The sequence below is a fragment of the Euphorbia lathyris genome, chromosome 9 (assembly GCF_963576675.1).
Source record: "Euphorbia lathyris chromosome 9, ddEupLath1.1, whole genome shotgun sequence".
NCBI lineage: Eukaryota > Viridiplantae > Streptophyta > Magnoliopsida > Malpighiales > Euphorbiaceae > Euphorbia > Euphorbia lathyris.
Window position 1 is genome coordinate 16,179,851 of NC_088918.1, and position 19,301 is coordinate 16,199,151.

The 19,301-nt window shown below is 32.5% G+C and overlaps 1 protein-coding gene across 1 annotated transcript; it reads right to left on the reverse strand.

Annotated features, from left to right (window-relative positions):
- Positions 1–1,119: 1,119 nt before the first annotated feature.
- Positions 1,120–2,800, reverse strand: LOC136205203 (F-box protein CPR1-like). Its single transcript, XM_065995705.1, has 2 exons — positions 2,668–2,800; positions 1,120–2,431 (listed from the first exon to the last, which is right to left on the reverse strand). Exons 1-2 carry the CDS (start codon positions 2,745–2,747, stop codon positions 1,759–1,761), a joined length of 753 nt encoding a protein of 250 aa, XP_065851777.1. The 5' UTR covers positions 2,748–2,800; the 3' UTR covers positions 1,120–1,758.
- Between the last annotated feature and the right edge of the window lie 16,501 nt (positions 2,801–19,301).

Consider the following 19,301-nt stretch of genomic DNA (forward strand, 5'->3'; position numbering starts at 1 on the left):
GACATCATAAAGGACATGTATGAGGGAGTATGCACGAGTGTACGTACTAGTGTTGGGAAGACTGAAGAGTTTCCTATTACGATTGGAGTGCATCAAGGTTCCGCACTAAGCCCATTTCTTTTTGCCATCGTTATGGATGAACTAACAAGTTCACTTCAAGATGGTATACCATGGTGCATGCTGTTTGCAGATGATATTGTGTTGGTTGATGAGACGAAAGAATGAGTGGAGATGAAGTTGGAACTATGGAGGCAAACTCTAGAATCTATAGGCTTTAAGTTGAGTCGAAGTAAGACAGAATATTTGGAGTGTAAGTTTAGCGGTCGTAGGAGTAGGGAGGCAGGGACAATCACCCTAGATGGGAGAGTTGTTCAGGCCTCGGATTGCTTCCGGTATTTAGGATCTATTATCCAAACAGATGGAGAAGTAGATGGAGATGTTGCTCATAGGATTAAAGCTGGTTGGTCGAAGTGGAAGAGTGCTACGGGTTTCCTTTGTGATCCCGGCATGCCTAATAGATTGAAGGGAAAATTCTACCGGACGGCAATTAGACCAGCATTGTTATATGGTACGGAGTGTTGGGCAGTGAAACACTGCCACATCCATAAGATGTCGGTGGCGGAGATGCGTATGTTGAGATGGATGTGTGGTCACACGAGAAAGGACCGGGTGCGTAATGAAATAATTAGGACAAAAGTAGGGGTCACATCTATTGAGAATAAAATGAGAGAAAACCGACTAAGGTGGTTTGGCCATGTGAGACGTAGAGCGCTTGATGCGCCGGTTAGGAGAACCGAAGAGTGGCAAAGGGATGTAGTGGTGAGGGGTAGGGGAAGACCTAAGCAAACTTGGAGGAGGGTGATCGAGAGTGATATGAGTTTATTGGGAATTGAGGAAAATATGGTAGTGGATAGGACGGAGTGGAGGGAGTGAATCTGTGTCGCTGACACGACTTGATTTTCACGGTTTTATATGATGATTCATGTTAGCCGACCCCGAATCATTTCGGGACTAAGGCTTTGTTGTTGTTGTTGTTAAACATGAAGAAAAAAATGATAAATTCGTTCATCAGCTACAATCTGAGGTTCAGACAATTTGAAAGAAAACAAAATGAACAGCATAATTCTAGATTAATTAGAATCAAACTCAAGCAAATGTGAATTTCATAGTGAAAATCATAAAGCAAAACTGAACTAATTAAGCAAGCCTGTATGTTTCAAACTAAACATAGAAATTCCTATACTTGTTTCAGAGTTGGTTTCTTCTTTTTATTTCTCTTTTTCTTCTTCACCCAAACCAAACTGTCAATACAAAAGAACATCTTCGGATTATGTTTATCTCCGGCTACAATCATTTTCAACTTTTTCTCTTTAAAATCATATGAATACATAGCACGTTGATCATACAAAACATAGACTTTATCTTCGTCCTTTGAAAATCCCAAAATTACCGCACTTCCCAAAATGAAAAATTCTGAGGCAGGTTGTATGCAAGAAAGCTGCTCATATCTAATACAGAATAATTTAGTCCAACAAAACTCACCATCATCAGTCTTCCTCTTCCTAGCATATAACTTCAAATACTGCTCCCAACTGAAAAAGCTGACACAAAGACATTCTTCAACAACCTGCAAATTAAGACGTTCTCTCTCTCCGGGTTGGCCAAAATCAGTCTCTTTCCAGGAAGCCAAATCGGGAAGAGATACTTTGGAGAATGTCTCTTTCGCCAAATCAAAAACAAATATTTCATACGGAGCGCTTAAGAAATGGAAAGCACCATCCACAAAACAAATTCTAAGATCCTTGCTATAATAGTAGAAATGATAAGGGCATTCAATCCTTCTCCAATGACCTGACCTAAATCCAATATCCAAATCCCATAAGTTGGATCATTCCATAATGTAATTGCGAGAACCTTATAATCATCTATGGAAGAGTCATAACCAAAACCCCAAGCTTTTAGGCTAGATGGAAGAACAGGAAGTTTCCTGCACTTCCGGGTGGATGGATTCCATACAACGAGGGTGGATGGCTTCCATACAACGAGACTTGAAAGACCTTCCGGTAACAGGACCAAACCATTGCATTGAACAAACACGTCTCGTAATTTTCGTAATTGATTAACGGGTTGTAATCCATGATGGTTCCCTGAATTAGTTGGGTTCCCCTTATGGAGCTCTGGCGGGAAGGGACCATCCATGTCAAGAACATGAATCGGGATGGGATTAATATGTTTAGATAGGTGAGGGACAATAATCTTGCGGTGAGTTCTGTTCTCGGAAGTTAGAGTGAGACGCGACTTGATGAAGTCGGGGCTATCAATGATGCCGCATAATGATTTAGAAATGCATCTGAAACGTAGAAGAGTTTTTGCCGGCAAAAATTGCAGAATTTCGGTGATAAGCTCCTGAGGAACTTCGGCAGCCTTATCACTGATCATTTAGGGTTTAATTAATTACACACAAAAAAAGCATCAATATCAACAAGTAAACAATCGTTTTCCCCCAAAATGAAGTCAATTTCAAATCTATCTATCATCTGAGAAAACAAATCCATGATCTGCGAAATCCCACAATGAATTCGAGATTTCATAGAAGAAAAATGGAAAAACAAAGAAGAAAGTAAATCGAAAAAATCAAACAAAAAGCCGAGGAAATAGAAATTATACCTGGTCTGAATAGTCGCCGGAGATAGAGCTGTGTAGACGGTGATTGCATCCTGGAGGGACTCCCATGGCTGCAAACCCATTTTTCTATTTAGGTTTTGAGTTCCAGGGATCTCAAACAAGGGCAAAAAATGTTTAGTCGAGTCGACTACAAAACCAAACCCAAAACGGAAAAGTAATTTAAGAATAAGGGCTAATACGTCACCAGGCTAATACGTCACCAACTATCTCGACTTGTCCATAATAGTATATTAGTTCTAATTTTACAAGTGTTTCAACAGCTTCTTAAACTTGATTATTTCGTATTACCAAATCCTTAAATTTGTCCATAAAAGTAGATTAGCTTCCTTAAATTTTATAAGTGTCTCACCAACTTATTAAACTTGCTTATTTTGTAACAACTAAATATAAAAACATATTAAACCTCAATTCTAAAAATATATCTTCATGTATTCGTGATGTAATTTTTTCTTTCTCCTACTTTTCAACCTTTTGTAAGAGTTAATGCTGCATGTTTGAGATATTGAATGGATGAAGATTGCGAGTTAGTATTATGATTTTGTATTTAGGTGTCACAGAATAAGCAAGTTTAAGGAGTTGGTGAGACACTTGTAAAATTCAATGACCTAATCTACTTTTATGAACAAGTTCATGGAGTTGGTGATACATAATAATCAAGTTCAACGAATGTAATACTTAATGCCCTTATATGTGCCTATATGGCATTGATTAGCCCCATTAACTCATTTTGTGCATCCTGTTAGCCCAACTCACTAAATGTAACACGTTGTGGCCGTTAGATTTTTATATCTATTTCAAAGAAATGAAGAAAGAGTTCACATTAAAATGCAAGAACAACAAAAGGTATTCATGTTCATCAATGAAAATATGTTTTGAATTTATTAGCGGAAACATGATTCCTAGAATCAAAACATTGGAGTACACCAATTACAATGGTTAATTTGATTACAGAAAATTCAAGGAGATTGGACGATGTGATAGAATATCAGGTTGTCTAAAAATCAGTATAGGTAGGAATTTTTAGAACACCATCTTGATTTTCTTAAGTCGGTTTATCGACTTTTGGCCGTCCAGACACCTCTAGGCGGATCCAGACGGTCCTAGATAGTTTTTTTCTTCTTCTAAATTTAGCCATTTAATTTTATGTAAAAAATTTCAATTTTCAAACTAAAAGAAAATACCTAAAATTATCAAATATTATTTTTTGACACATTTTGTTATTAATATTATTTTAGGGAAAAGTACACAAATAAACTTTGTGGTTACAACCGTTTTCGAACAACATCCATGTGGTTTAAAAATTTGCAAAATGGTAGATTGAGGTTCATTCCGTTAGCAAACATATACCAAATTGACTAACGGTGTTAAAAGTCAAAGGGAAAAGAATTAATTTAGTCCTTATATTTATTTATTTTATAAATTTAAACCTCATTATTATCTAATTATCACAAACAAACCCCAAAATAAAAAATAAAAATCAAATGTACTTTCTTCTTCATCTCTCTTGAATTTCTTATTTCTCTTTTTCTCTTCTTTCTCCGCTCTTTATCAATTTCTCTCTCTAAAATCTCATTTAAAGATAACTGTGATGCTCCTATTCATCATCCACCACTTAACTTCATATAACACAACTTAACCCTTCCCTTCAGCATCTTCATCATCCGCCACTTTATAATAAACCCTACCCTGCTTCAAGAAAACAACAAAAATGGAGATCAAGGTTCAATCTTTCTTCATCTTTCCTCTTCTTTTATCTCTGTTTATGACCTTCTTCTCTAAACATTTCGCCTATCCAGATTACTATTTTACTGTCAAAACAGGTGGCAGATGGGTTCTATCCTATACGACATCGCTTCTAACACTTTTCTTCCTCTCCTCTCACTATCATAACTGATCCTGGTGCTCCTCCGACTCTGTTGATGCTGATGACACTCTTATCCAAACCGGCAGCGATAAGAAAGGTGAGAAGATAATTCGAACATTCTCTCCTTGTGATGATTGTGACTGGGTTGAGCTCAATAGTCCGCGTTTGTTTAATTGGAGATGGTATTCAACTAGTCAGGTTCTTCCCGACGGCGGTATTGTTATTGTCGGCGGGAGAAAAGTTTTCACCTGCAAGTTTTATCTGAAGAGTTCTTTTCAACCGGATAATGTAACATTTTCATTCTTGGCGCAAACCAGAGATCCACAAGAAGAGAACAATATTTATCCTTTCTTGCATTTATTGCCGGACGGGAATTTTTTATTTTCGCTAATAATCTATCGATTCTGTATGATTATAAGAGAAATCAAGTCAGAGAGTATGTATAAGAGAAATCGGGTTTTCTTTAAAGACATATTTTAGTGAGAGAAATTAATAAAGAGGAGAGAGAAGAGAAGAAGGAAAATAAAAAATTAAAGGAAGATGAGGAAGAGAGTACACTTGATTTTTATTTTTTATTTTGGGTTTGTTTGTGATAATTAAATAATAAAGGGTGTTAATTTATAAAATAAATAAATATAAGAACTAAATTAACTTTTTTTCCTTTGACTTTTAACACCGTTAGTCAATTTGGTATGTGTTTGCTAACGGAATGAACCTCAAGGTACCATTTTGCAAACTTTTAAACCACATGGGCGTTGTTCGAAAACAGACGTAACCACAACGTTATTTTGTACTTTTCCCATTATTTTATTGATATATTTTTATATTTTAAGGATATTAATATAAGAAATATTAAAATATATATGTTTTTATATCTTAAATATTTTATATTATTATTCTTACGTAGTATAATTCATATTTTAAATTTTATAAAAAAAATTCATATTTTAATTGTATTTATATAATAATTTATTCATTAAAAAATATGAAAATACAAATCTGATTAATTTCCGATTAATTCTTAACTAATCCTCGATTAATCTCCAAAAGTCTTTTCCACACTATTAACGACTAACGTTTTTTACAATATAACAAAATATAGAAAAGTTGTTGGTAAGCTCCTTTATTTGACAAATACTAGAGCAGGATTCGGATGAACCAACACAAAAACATATAGCTTTAGCTCATGGGATATTGACGTACTTGAAGCAGAATTCGGGACAAGGATATCGTAATTCGTAATTAAGTCCTTATATTTTTCAAATTTCACCAACCAAGCCCTATGTGAAGACAAATTTTATTATGTCTTCCTAGGGGTGTACGCATAAAATCTCATAGGAATCAAATTTTTAATAATAATAAAAAAATTATCACATACAATAAAGTTATCAAAATATATTATATTTAATATATCAAAATAGAGATCATCACTTTTTTTAACGTCACGAATTTAAACTAAAAGTACCAACGATTTATCTCTCAATACACAATATTAAAGAATATGAAATATATTCATTTTCCATTTTGTTTCGAAGCTTATCACTCATAATCGAAAATGATCGCTTTGTGGTCATCGTAGAAACATGAAGAGTAAGAATAAAAGTCACGACTTTATACATAAACACATAAAAATCTCATAATCTAATATCAAATTTTGATGATAAAAAAATAAAATTGAAAATGGGGTTGAGGACTCGGAAAATTTTGATAAATTGAAAATAAAAAAGTTGATGTAACAATATAACAAAAATTATGCATCTCCAACTTTCCGACGTTTTGCGTAGTGAAAATTTTAAAAATTAAAAATAATATAATATGATAAAAAAATACAATGCTAAAATTGTAAACGTTGGTAATATGACGATGTTTGTATGTAGAATGTTGTTAGATTGAATTTATTCAGACAAATGTTTGTGTCGCTAAAATTAATGATATACGATCTAATGATATTTGTAGCGACGCATTGAAAGCGTCGCTAATTGTATAGTGATTTTGAAAGTCGTTATTAAATCTTAAATATTAGCGTCCTAATAGATTTTTTTATTTTTAGTGCCCAAATAAATTATCAGAATGTGATGAGCATAGTTAGCTTGTGGTTCTGAGATGAAAAGGGAAAAAGTGACATTATTCAAATGGAAGAGCATAACTTTTAAACATATATTAAAATCTAAGCCATTGTAATAATTGAATGACTGAGATTTAAAATTAAGCCATTAATATTTAGTCTTAAGAGTTAAAAACATAATTACAGCTCTACGATGTAATATTATGGAAGAAGAGGTTGAGGCGATAAAATGCTCGACGATTCGACGGTCACAGAAGTATAAAAAATTCGACGATCTGTGTAAAATAAGTCCCAAATGGAGAAGAAGAACTAGTTTCAGGGATGTCACTGAAGCTGTCTTTGATGGCGACCAGCGTTGAAAGATCAATATTATCGGTATTGTAGTAGAGAAGATTCGTTGGAGGTGAAAGAGCCATAAACAGTTATTTGTTTTTAATAAGGGATGTAATTATGTTTTTTAACTCTTAAGACTAAATGTTAATTACTTAATTTTAAATCCCGGTCATTTAATTATAACTAATGGCTTAGATTAGATACACAGATCCTCTCATGTTTTCGCATTATAAGAGAAGATGATTCCAGAGTTTTGATTCTTTATTAAATTAAAAAAATGAATATAATTCTTATTCGAATTGTGTATTTATTTACCGTCTATATAAATGTTGTAATGGATCCTTAATTTTTTCTACTTTAAAAAAAAGAAAGTAAAGTTTTACTATGAAAATTAAGGATCCATTGCAACCTTTATATAGATTATAAATAAATACACAATCCAAATATGAATTATATTAATTTTTTTAGTTTAATAAAGAGTCAAAACTCCAGAATCATAATCATCATATTCTGTAATGCTAAAACAGGAAAAGGATACATGTGTCTAATCTAATCTAAGTCATTGGTCATGAAAGTCTGAGAAAATTATATAATTAACTTTTAGTAAGAGTTAAAAAACATAATTACATCCCAAGTAAAAACAAATATTGACAGCCATCAACGACAGCTTTAGTGACATCCCTCAAACTAGTTCAATGATGGAATATACAATCAGATCTAGATTAACATAATAACCCCAAACTTCGAACTCACTAACAGAATGATCGTTCAATAAGTGTAATTTATCCTGTTCAACACCGATATTTACACCTGGTAAATTTTATACACTATTTCAGTTTAGTTTTTCAATTTCCTGTTAAAAGAAAGAAAAATAACATATATCCAGATTAAGATCTGCAAAAAAAAAAAAATGTCCGACACAATTTCTGTAGATCATGCATCAAATCAACATAGCCTTAATTATATATATATATATTTTGAAAGCATATAATATGAAATTAAAAAAACAAAGAATAGAGTGAAAAACAAACTCATCTTAAGGCTCCCTTGAGTTGTTAATTAAGTGAAAGAGATGAAGGGAAAAGGGAGAAAAAGGTGGAAATGAATAGAATTGGGAGCCTTGGAAACAAATTAATTGTTTGTAGCCATTAACATTAAACTTTATTTCCAGAGATCCCAATCTATAAATTTTGAGGGATCATACGGATCATCTTTAACTATTAATCAAATTTCTCCCACTATTAAAATAAAATTTTGTTTCAGGCTTTTTATATATTTTTTCGGTTATGATCAGTAATTTGTAATATTTTTATTTTCCGTTGTTGATATTATTTTATATTTTCCATTTTGGATCGACATGCTATTATCTTTCTAGTTTTGATTAAAAAAAATGGGCTTAATACATCATTTACTCTTTGAACTTGTCCAAAAAGATTGATTGATCCCCTGAACTTTCAAAACGTCCCAATAGCCTCCTTAATTTGCATAAAATATTTAGTTAGCCACCTGAACTTGCACAAAATATAATTAATTGATCTCTCGATTGCAAAAAAGTAAGTTAAATACGGAAGATGTATTGCACGAATCTTAAAAAAAAAAAGTAAAACAACCAAAATTGGAGTATATGGTTCTAATATTAGACAAGACAAGTTGTATAGTTGAGCAAGCAATAACTTTATTTGTAATCTATTTTTTAATTATGTAATAACATTCTAAGATGCGTGCCGCATTTAACTTACTTTTTTTATGACCGAGTGATCAATTGATTACATTTTACGCAAGTTCAGAACTGAACATTTTATGCAAATTGAAAGAGCTATCAAGATATTTTGAAAGTTTAGGGGCCAAAAAGTTTCAGGAGGCAAATGATGTTAAGCCAACAAAATCATTTAAGCCTAATTGGAATAATTACTATATACACATATAAAAAAAATATTTTGCTCCTCCACTGATTCGTAAGCGGGCTAAAACTAGTTCTCCTAACTCTGGAATTTTTTGCTCCTCCCCTCATTCTACAATTAACATATAGAAACAACATATTATTCCTACTAAAATAGCTACTAGCCCTTTTCTATTTCTAGGGTGTTTGTTTCAGCTTTTCGAATAAGTGTTTTGTATTTCACTTTAAATCGTAGGAAATATAGCGTTTGGTTAGGTTTATATAACCGCAACGTTTAACATTTTCTCTAAAAACTGCAGCATTTTGGAGCTTTTAACGAAAAGCTCTTATTTGGAGTTTTTCACAACAGCTATTTGTAGTTATTTGGTATTGACAAAATTATTCTTCTTCTTTAACATTATTTATATTTCTACAACATAATTACCGAAACAATAAAGTTTTGTTGCGTTCAATAATATTTTTTATAGATTTTTTGTATAGATTTTTTTTTATTAATTTGTATAATACATTAATAGGATAAAGTACAAAATCTTCTTGCCTTAATTGTTTACTACGCCGCTCTTTGTGAGTTTTGAACACATTTGATCAAAATCTTTTATTTATTATTCTTTTATGGCGTCACACATAAAAGTACTTTAACATATCGTTATTAGCCAGCTTTTCAAGCTCACTTTCTTCCTTTTTTAAACACGCTAATCTCTTTGATAACTTACTATTTACTAAAAAATTCCATTCCCAATCGGGTTGGAACTTGCCCCTGAGATTGTGAGACTAGATATCTACTTTAGCACAAAAAACCCAACTTTCAAAAGTCTTTTGTAACGCCTGATCCTGTCGTATATAAGTGTCCTCTAACCACAACTTATACATTTGAAGGTGATCCAATACCATCATGTGTTCTCGTCGAGCAGTGCTAGATTCTCGTATCTAGGGTTAGACATGGATCCTAGAGATGATATATTAGAATGAATATATAAGGAAAATGATTTACAATTAGAATGAGCTTTTGACTCTTTTTGACCAAATTCGACATGTTCACTAGTCTTTAAATCTAATAAACCATGTATATCATACATATCGAGTTTCGCAATGGAAAATGGAGGTCGGCTCGGATCAGATCGAATTGGATAGGAACGCGCAACAAGAGAATAGTAATACTACATCTTGCATGAATAATATGAAATTTATTAGATTTTGAGTAATTGATGGAGAGAGTGAGCTTGATGAGATGAGTCATGGAGTTGAGGATCTCGCGAAGAGGGCAATCTCAAAGGTAAGATTTTGGAGATGGAAAAAAAAGAAGCAACGAAGGTGGAGGAGGGAGAAAGCGGAGGAAAGAAATTGAAGCTCGAGGAAGTAGAAACTTAGATATTGAAGCTCGCAATGGAAAATGGAGGTCGAATTGGATCGGAACGAGATTTGTATCATTCCTAGAAAAAAGAAGAGGTATTGTCTCAGCCTTTTCAAATAGTCCCATTGCTAGAAAATTTCACATGGAGAATTTCAATTTCACACTCTTTTATGATCAGCTCATTCCTTACTTTAAGGATTATTTGTATCATTTTATAATTTAGTTTAGACAAGTCTTTGACATCAGTAGGCTTAGTATCCACCCAGTTATTGTCATTGCAATATAAAGATTCCTTATTGTTCTCTAGCTTAATGTCGTACGTGTTGCATTTTATACATGATTCAACAATGATGATTAAGTGAAACTTGATTTTGCCTGTAAGCCGTTTGATAAAATGCCTGATAAGAAAAATTGTTGTTTGCATACATACCAATGAATTTGATCATTGATTTTATGTCATCTGCCTAATTATTTACTTCAATCCGTTTGTTTCATTTGAGATTCTATTGAAACATGTTTTAGGCTCAAAATCACTGATTCTGTCGTAGTAGTCTTTTGCTTGTTTCTTAATAACAGTTCAAATTTTTTTGAGCCTATTTAGGGTATTGCCCGATAAATTAAGTTTAAAATATAATATATAGCCAATCGCCAATCTACAACTATAACGATCACTTATCATCTCAATCACTGAGCTTTTCTAAGACTTCCAAGAAGAATCAACAGTTCTCTCTCTTCCATTTCAGTGCAGTTTATTTCTTTCTTTCTTTCCTGCGCAATTATTTTCTCTCTCTTTTTTACTTCTCTGCAATTCAGTATTTTCTTTCTCTTATTTCCTTATATCCAATTTCAATATCTCTATTTTTCCATTATCACAAACTTCATTTCCCTCCCTTTCTTTGCTTATATACTTTCTTTCATCTTCTATCCAAATGGGTGATTATCCGGTGTGTATAGGCTGCCAAGAATTCTCGCACCAGGCCATCAAATTGGTATGCGATTGCACCGAGAATTTGTTCTGCCATACCCTTGACAGAGGTGACTGTTGGAGAAGATTTCTTTTCAACTTTCAATTTTCAAGGTTAGAGGATCTTGTTATGTGGTATGACAATTTAGGGGATGTTCGTTTCAAGAACAATAAGAAAGTGGGTGTGGACTTCATTGCTTGTCCGTTATGCAAAGGGTCTATGAGAGATGTCATCATAGATAGGACCTCAATAAGGTAGCAATGGGATATGAATTCGAAGGGCATGTAATTTGTAATTTTGAAGGTAACCATTTGGAGATTGAAGAGCACATTAGGGCAGAGCCATCAAAGCTGCTGAAAGTCACTCAGGCATAGGATAAGGTGGAAGTCATAGATAAGTGTCGCCGCATCCATCTAGGGTTAAGCAAGAAGGACCCAAGGACCCCATTGTATGTTATTAGGGAGGAGGTGGAGGAGAGAAGCATCATACTCTCTTAAAGTTGGAACCTCCTTTTGTTGGTGGTGGAGGTGATACTTATGTATCTCTATAGTTAGTTCAGGCATTGAAACCTGAGAAAGGGTGAGCAGACGATATTATTTTGTGTTTAAAAGAAAACAACTCATGGATTGGCTTAATGGTCCACCATTATATTGTTTCTTCATCTTCAATTTGTTATTGGTGATTTTGACAGATATTGTGATGTTTGTGGTTGCATTGATCATTAATTCAATTCCATTAGTTTCATAATTCGTATGTTGAGCATTGCCTTGAGGGCTATGTTTGATTAGTCTTAACTCGATGGTAGTTTTTTTGTTCTTTATGGCGGTATTCGATATTCGGAGGTTTCTACTTTTGTAGGTTATACTTAGACGGGAGACGTTGTTGGTATTAACATTAATTGAGATATTTTGTCTTTGTTAGTAAGTATTGGGATTACTGTTGAGCTGGTTATTTGAGACATACGGTGTAACGTAGCCTACGGTTGCGTCTTGAAAACAAAATAGGATGTGTTTGGTTATATAATGAATAAGAGTAAAATACTATAGAGTTGCAAATATAATGACATTAAAATTAACGATACGCGATTTAATGAAGCTTGTGACAATATTTTGAAAAGCGTGGATAAGCATTTAAGGATGCCGAAAAGATAGACAATTTCTAAGATTATCAGGTTTTAGAAGTGCAAGCATATCCTAATGTTGTATAAAGATAGAAGCTGGAGTATATATTTTTGTTATGAATATGTAATTTTTGGAGTCATGAATTAATACTGTAATTGACTCCCTAGGTATCCTTAATTTTAATACATCATGACCAAAGTGCTTATAAATTGATATTATGGTTTTGGATTAAAATCTGTTGTGCCAATTTGGGTGTTTCATTCCATATCTCTCATTTATTTATTTTAGAATGTGTCAACTTAATCTTAATCAGCATTTAAATCTAATCACAACTGTGCCTAATCTCAACTCTATTAACTTCCATAAGCAACAACATTTCTCCTTCCTTCAGCAGAAAAGCGTCGACTTCTTTCACATTTTTTCTTTTTACAAAGTCTTTCTTTGTGTCCAATCATCATCAACTTCATCATGATGAGATGAAGTTGATGATGATTGGACACAAAGAAAGACTTTGTAAAAAAACGTGAAAGAAGTTGATGCTTTTCTGCTAAAGGAATGAGAAATGTTGTTGCTTATGGAAGTTAATAGAGTTGAGATTAAACACAATTGTGATTAGATTTAATTGCTGATTAAGATTAAGTTGACACACTCTAAAAAAAATAAATGGGAAATATGGAAGGGGATCCCCAAATTGACACAACAGATTTTAATCCAAAACTGTAGTATCAATTTGTAAGCACTTTGGCCATGATGTATTAAAATTGAGGATACCTATGGAGTCAATTTATAGTATTAATTCATGACTGCAAAAATCACATATTCATAACAAAAATATATACTCTAGCTTATATCGTTATTATAACATTAGGATATGCTTGCACTTGTAAAACCTGTTAATCTTAGCAATTGTCTATATTTTCGGAGTCCTTACATGTTTATCCACGCTTTTTAAAACATCGCCACAAGCTTCATTAAATCGTGTATCATTAAGTTTAATGTCATTATATTTGCAACTCTATATTATTTTACCCTTATTCATTCTATAACCAAACACATCCTATTTTGTTTTCAAGACGCAACCGTAGGCTACGCTACACCGTATGTCTCAAATAACCACCTCAATAGTAATCACCAATACTTACTGACACAGACAATATATTTTAATTAATGTAAATACCAATAGAGTCTATCGTATAAGTATAACCAACAAAAGGAGAAACCTCTGAATGTCAAATACCACCACAAAAAAACAAGAAAGCTATCATCGTATTAACACTAATCAAACATAGCCTTCAAGGCAAGGCTCAATATACGAATTATGAAACTAATGGAATTGAATTAATGATCGAAGCAACCATAAACATCACAATATCCGTCAAAATTACCAATAACAAACTGGAGATAAAGAAACAATATAATGGTGGACCATTAAGCCAATCCATAAGTTGTTTTCTTTTAAACACAACATAATATCGTACGCTCACCCTTTCTCAGGTTTCAATGCCTGAACTAACTATAAAGATACATAAGTATCACCTCCACCACCAACAAAAGGAGGTTCCAACTCTAAGAGAGTACGACGCTTCTATCCTCCACCTCCTCCCTAATCACATACAACGAGTTCCTTGGGTCCTTCTTGCTTAACCCTAGATGGATGCGACGACACTTATCTCTCACTTTCACCTTCTCCACTGCCCGAGCGACTTTTAGTAGCTTTGATGGCTCTGCCCCAATGTGTTCTTCAATCTCCAAATGGTTACCTTCAAAATTGCAACTTACACGGCCTTCGATGTCGCATCCCATTGCTACCTTGTTCATGTCCTCTCTACTATGATGTCGGATGACATCTTTTATGGACCCTTTACATAACAGACAAGCAATGAAGTCCATGTCCACTTCCTTATTGTTCTTGAAACGAACATCCCCTAAATTTTTGTACCACATGACAAGATCCTCTAATCCCACAAATTGAAAGCTGAAAAGAAATCTTCTCCAACAGTCGCCTCTATTAGGGGTGTGGTAGAACAGATTCTCAGTGCAATCACATACTAATTTGATGTTCTGGTGCGGGACTTGTTGGAAGCCTATACACACCGAATAATCGCCCATTTGGATAGAAGATCAAAGAAAGTATATAAGTAAAGAAATGGGGGGGAATGAAGTTTGTGATAATGGAAAAAGGGAGATACTGAAATTGGATATAAGGAAAGAAGAGAAAGAAACTACTGAATTACATAGAAGTAAGAAAGAGAGAGAAAAGAATTACGTAGGAAAGAAAGAGAAATAAACTACTGAAATGGCAGAGAGAGAAATGCACTTTTTTCTTGGAAGTCTTGGAAAAGCTCAGTGTTTGAGAGGATAAATGATCATTGTAGTTGTAGATTGGCTATTGGCTATATATTATATTTCAAACTTAATTTATCGGCCAATACCCTAAATAGGCTAAAAAAAGTTTAAACAGGTATTAACAAAAAAAAAGGAAAAGACTACAATTTTGAACCTAAAGCATGTTTTAATAGAATACGACAGAACATGTTTTAATAGAATCTCAAATGAAACTGTGATTTTGAACCTAAAACATGTTTTAATAGAATTTCAAATGAAACGGTGATTTTGAACCTAAAACATGTTTTAATAGAATCTCAAATGAAACAAACGGATTGACTAAGGCAAATATGATAAACATTGAAGTAAATAATTAGGCCGATGATATAATTTAACAACAATTTTTCTTATCAGGCATTTTATCAAACGGCTTGCAGACGAAATCAAATTTCAGTTGATCATCATTGTTGAAATCATGTATAAAATGCAACATGTAGCACATTAAGCTGGAGAACAATGAGGGATCTGTAGAGATGATGTATTAGAATTAATATATAAAGAAACTGATTTACAATTGGAATGAACTTTTTGACTCTTTTTGACCAAATTCGACATGTTCACTAGCATTTAAATCTAATAAACCATGTTTATCGTGCAGATTGAGGCTCACAATGGAAAATGGAGGTCGGATCGGATCTGATCGAATTAGATAGGAACGCGATTTGTCGCAAGAAGAGAGTAATATTACTACATCTTACATGAAGAATATGAAATTTATTAGATATGGAGTGATTGATGGAGAGACTGAGTTTGATGAGATGAGTCGTAGAATTGAGGATCTCATGAAGAGGGCGATCTCAGTGGTAAGATTTTGGAGATGGCGAAAAAAGAAGTAATAAATGTGGAGGATGGAGAAAGTGGATGAAGGCAATTGATGCTCGAGGAAGCATAAATTTAGATATTAAAGCTCACAATGGGAAATGGAGGTCGGATCGGATCGCATCGGATGGGAACATGATTTGTCGCAGAAAGCACAAAATCTTGAAATTTATTAGATCTGGAGTAATTGATGGAGATAGTGAGCTTGATAAGATAAGTCGCAGAGTTGAGGATCTCGTGAAGAGGACGATCTCAATGGTAAGATTTTGGAGATGAAGAAAAAGGAAGTAACGAATGCGGAGGAGGGAGAAAGCGGAGGAAGGAAATTGAAGCACGAGGAAGCAGAAATTTAGATATTGAAGCCCGCAATGGAAAATGGAGGTCGGATCGGATCGGAACGCGATTTGTTGCAACAAGAGAAGAGGTATTGTCTCAGCCTTTTCAAATAGTCCTATGAAAATTTCTAATGGAGAATTCGAATTTCACTCTTTTTTATGAATAGTTCATTCCATACTATAAGGATTATTTGTATCCTTTTATAATCTAGCTTAGACAAGCCTTTGACATCAGTAGGTTTTGTCACACCCGACCCAAACGACATCGGGTATGAACGAAAATAGGATATTGAACACTTAACAGCCTAAAACCCAAACGTATTTTCCAATAGATAAAAATTTATTTGGACTACCTAAAGTTTTATTAACTATTTGGCTTGGACTTGATAATTCTATCAAGCTTCCTACGTATCCCGGTCATATTTTAATCTTTAAATCGAGAATCAAAGCCATGTAGTTCTATCTATTTTAGGCAGTTCCCTTAACTTATTTACACGCTGATGAAATTAATAGACTTCATTTTATCGCTACTACTATTCACAATATATTTAGCATCCCGATCTACGAACTCGACTCATCAATTTTTAACATGTTAAAAACTTAATTTAATTTCCTAATAACTTAACTTAATTTCGATATAGACTAAAAACGCTTATTCAGACCGTCTAAAATATATTTATTATTTATTTAATATACTCGAATACTTTATTGATCTGACAATATAAAACTTAAGCTTAAAAACCTTAAAATCACGTTATCAAATCAAATCACAAATAAATATCGATATCGTTATATCGGCATTTTATCAAAACAACTCGTAACCAATCAAATGTTTTATCAAACCAATTCGTAATCAATCAAACGTTTTATCAATCAAACATAAAACCTTATATCGTAATCAATTCATAACCGAAACATAAACCCTTATATCAAAATCAATTCATAACTGAAATCATAAAACGTTATATCAAAATTCAATTCATAATCGAAAACATAAAACCTTATATCCTTATATCCATCCTAGAGTTTCTCCCCTTATGTATCAATCCATAACCACATATATCAATTCAATAAGCACATAGTCGAGACGTCTCTTTAACCTTGCCTAATCCCGTATTGGTCTTACCCCACACTTCGCTGCCAATACCCGGCTAGGTCTTTACACTGTGTACACAGACCATGTCCCTCACTGAACATGGTCTTCAACTATCAAAACCACCGGTCCGGATTACTCTAGATGGATATAAAAATTCAGAAAATCATAACGTGCTCAAATTTCCTTTCACAATCAAACTTCCAATTCATTCAATAACCACAAAATCATCTGACCTCAATTAACTATTTTCGTAAAAATAATCACAATATTTAAAATCAAATAATCATTTAATAATATAACTAAAATAGTTAAATATCGTATAAAATCATCGATTCATGATTTAATCCAACTTCAGGAATTAAATAGCTCAAAATATTATATCGATAAAATTTAATATCGTTTACGAGTAAATATTCTTAAAGGAATATTTTCGGTCACCGAAACAAAACTCTAAACTGAACGTTAGACCACGTTAAACTTCTAAGGCTATATTCATTCTAATTTTATACTCAAATTATTCTACTACTTTTATTTTTATTCAAATTATTGTACCTAAACTTTTATATTCAAATTTATATAGCTATATTTAACAAATATCGGTATTAATCCTTATAATATATAACTTATTTTAACTCAACAATGTAAAGTCTCTAAAATATTAACCAAACACTTTTACCAGATTATTTCGTACACTTTTATCGGACTATCGGAATTGTAACATGTACACTAAACTGATATCGTTAACTACGACCGAATGTTCAATTAGACTCGTGACACGGCTACGAGTCTATCCGTATAAATTTTATATTCCAAACACTTGTACAAATTGTATACTAATACAATATAAAATAATCAACTATTTTTATTGGTCTATTTTGATATCCAAGATAGTAATTTAAACCGACGTTGTTAATTTGGACCGATTATATCTTTAAATCTGTGCCGTTACTAAAAGCCCACTAATACCGAATTAAATTTCACTTCAGGACAACTGTCTAAATTTTTTATATTTTTTTTTATTAATAAAAATTCATAAACCTGCCGGACTTACTCAAAATTATATATGTAACACATCAAATATTCATACCGGACTATTATGATTAGTGATTGTACTGAAATAGCTATTTCAAACCCACGATAGCATCAGACAGACTTCGAATCGACGATAGCATCAGACAGACTTCGAACCGATGACAGCATCAGATAGAGACACGATCTCAAGTCTTTTAATACCAATTTGTCTTCAATTATTTTTAACTTGTTTCTCTTCATTTAGTATATTTAGTTCTCTCTTTACTCTCAACTATAGGCTTTTAATTCAAACTCACTTAAAGATTAAACCAAAAACTATTTTCTCCCTTTGTTTATTGCTCCATTTATATATAAAATAAGAAAAGAATGCAATTAATAAAGTATTGATACATGTATCAAAAGAAATAAGACACATGGATAAAGATTTGCCACCTTTAAATATCTATATATAATATAAAATAGTAACGATGGAGCTAAGGTGTCACTTCCTCCTTTTTTACGGTGTCACTTCCTCCTTTTTTACTGATAAAAAACATAATATAATATATAATATATTAATTTTAATTATATTATTATATTTATCTATAAAAAAGATTATTTAAAGTAAATGTGAAAATAAAATAATAATATTTAATTTATATAGCACCTTTATATCATTAATTGTAATTATTAGATTATATTTTTGTTAATATTTATACGGTAAGATGAATCCGTGCATCGCACGGGTCAAATGACACGTTTTTTTTTCTTTATTTATATATATATATTTTATTTATTTTTATTATCTCCATTCATCACATCCCATCTAATAATAATATTCTTTAAATAAGTTCAAATAATAGTTTAAGTTTTGATCCTTATAAAAATGATGTGATCTAATTAGAAAATATAGAATTTAGTACTTATAATTTATATTATTTTTTAAACTTATCCAAAACTTTTAATTTACACCTAAAAATATTAAATTAAATACAATAATATATTTATCCTAGATGATAGGATTGGAGTCAGCCTTCCTAGACTGATCCCGGTGTAGGTTTTTTGTTGGTTTTGTTTTTTCCTTTCCTTTCTTACCAAAAAAAAAATTAATACTCTATATATTATAATCTATACGGGATATAAAGATTGACACTTTTGGGCACGGTTGTGACAGGTTTAGTATCCACTCAGTTATTGTCATTCCAATATACAAATTCCTTATTGTTCTCCAGCTTAATACGCTACACATTGCATTTTATACCTGATTCAACAATGATGATTAACTAAAAGGAGGGGAAATGAAGTTTGTGATAATGGAAAAAGGGAGATATTGGATATAAGGAAAGAAGAGAAAGAAACTACAGAATTGCA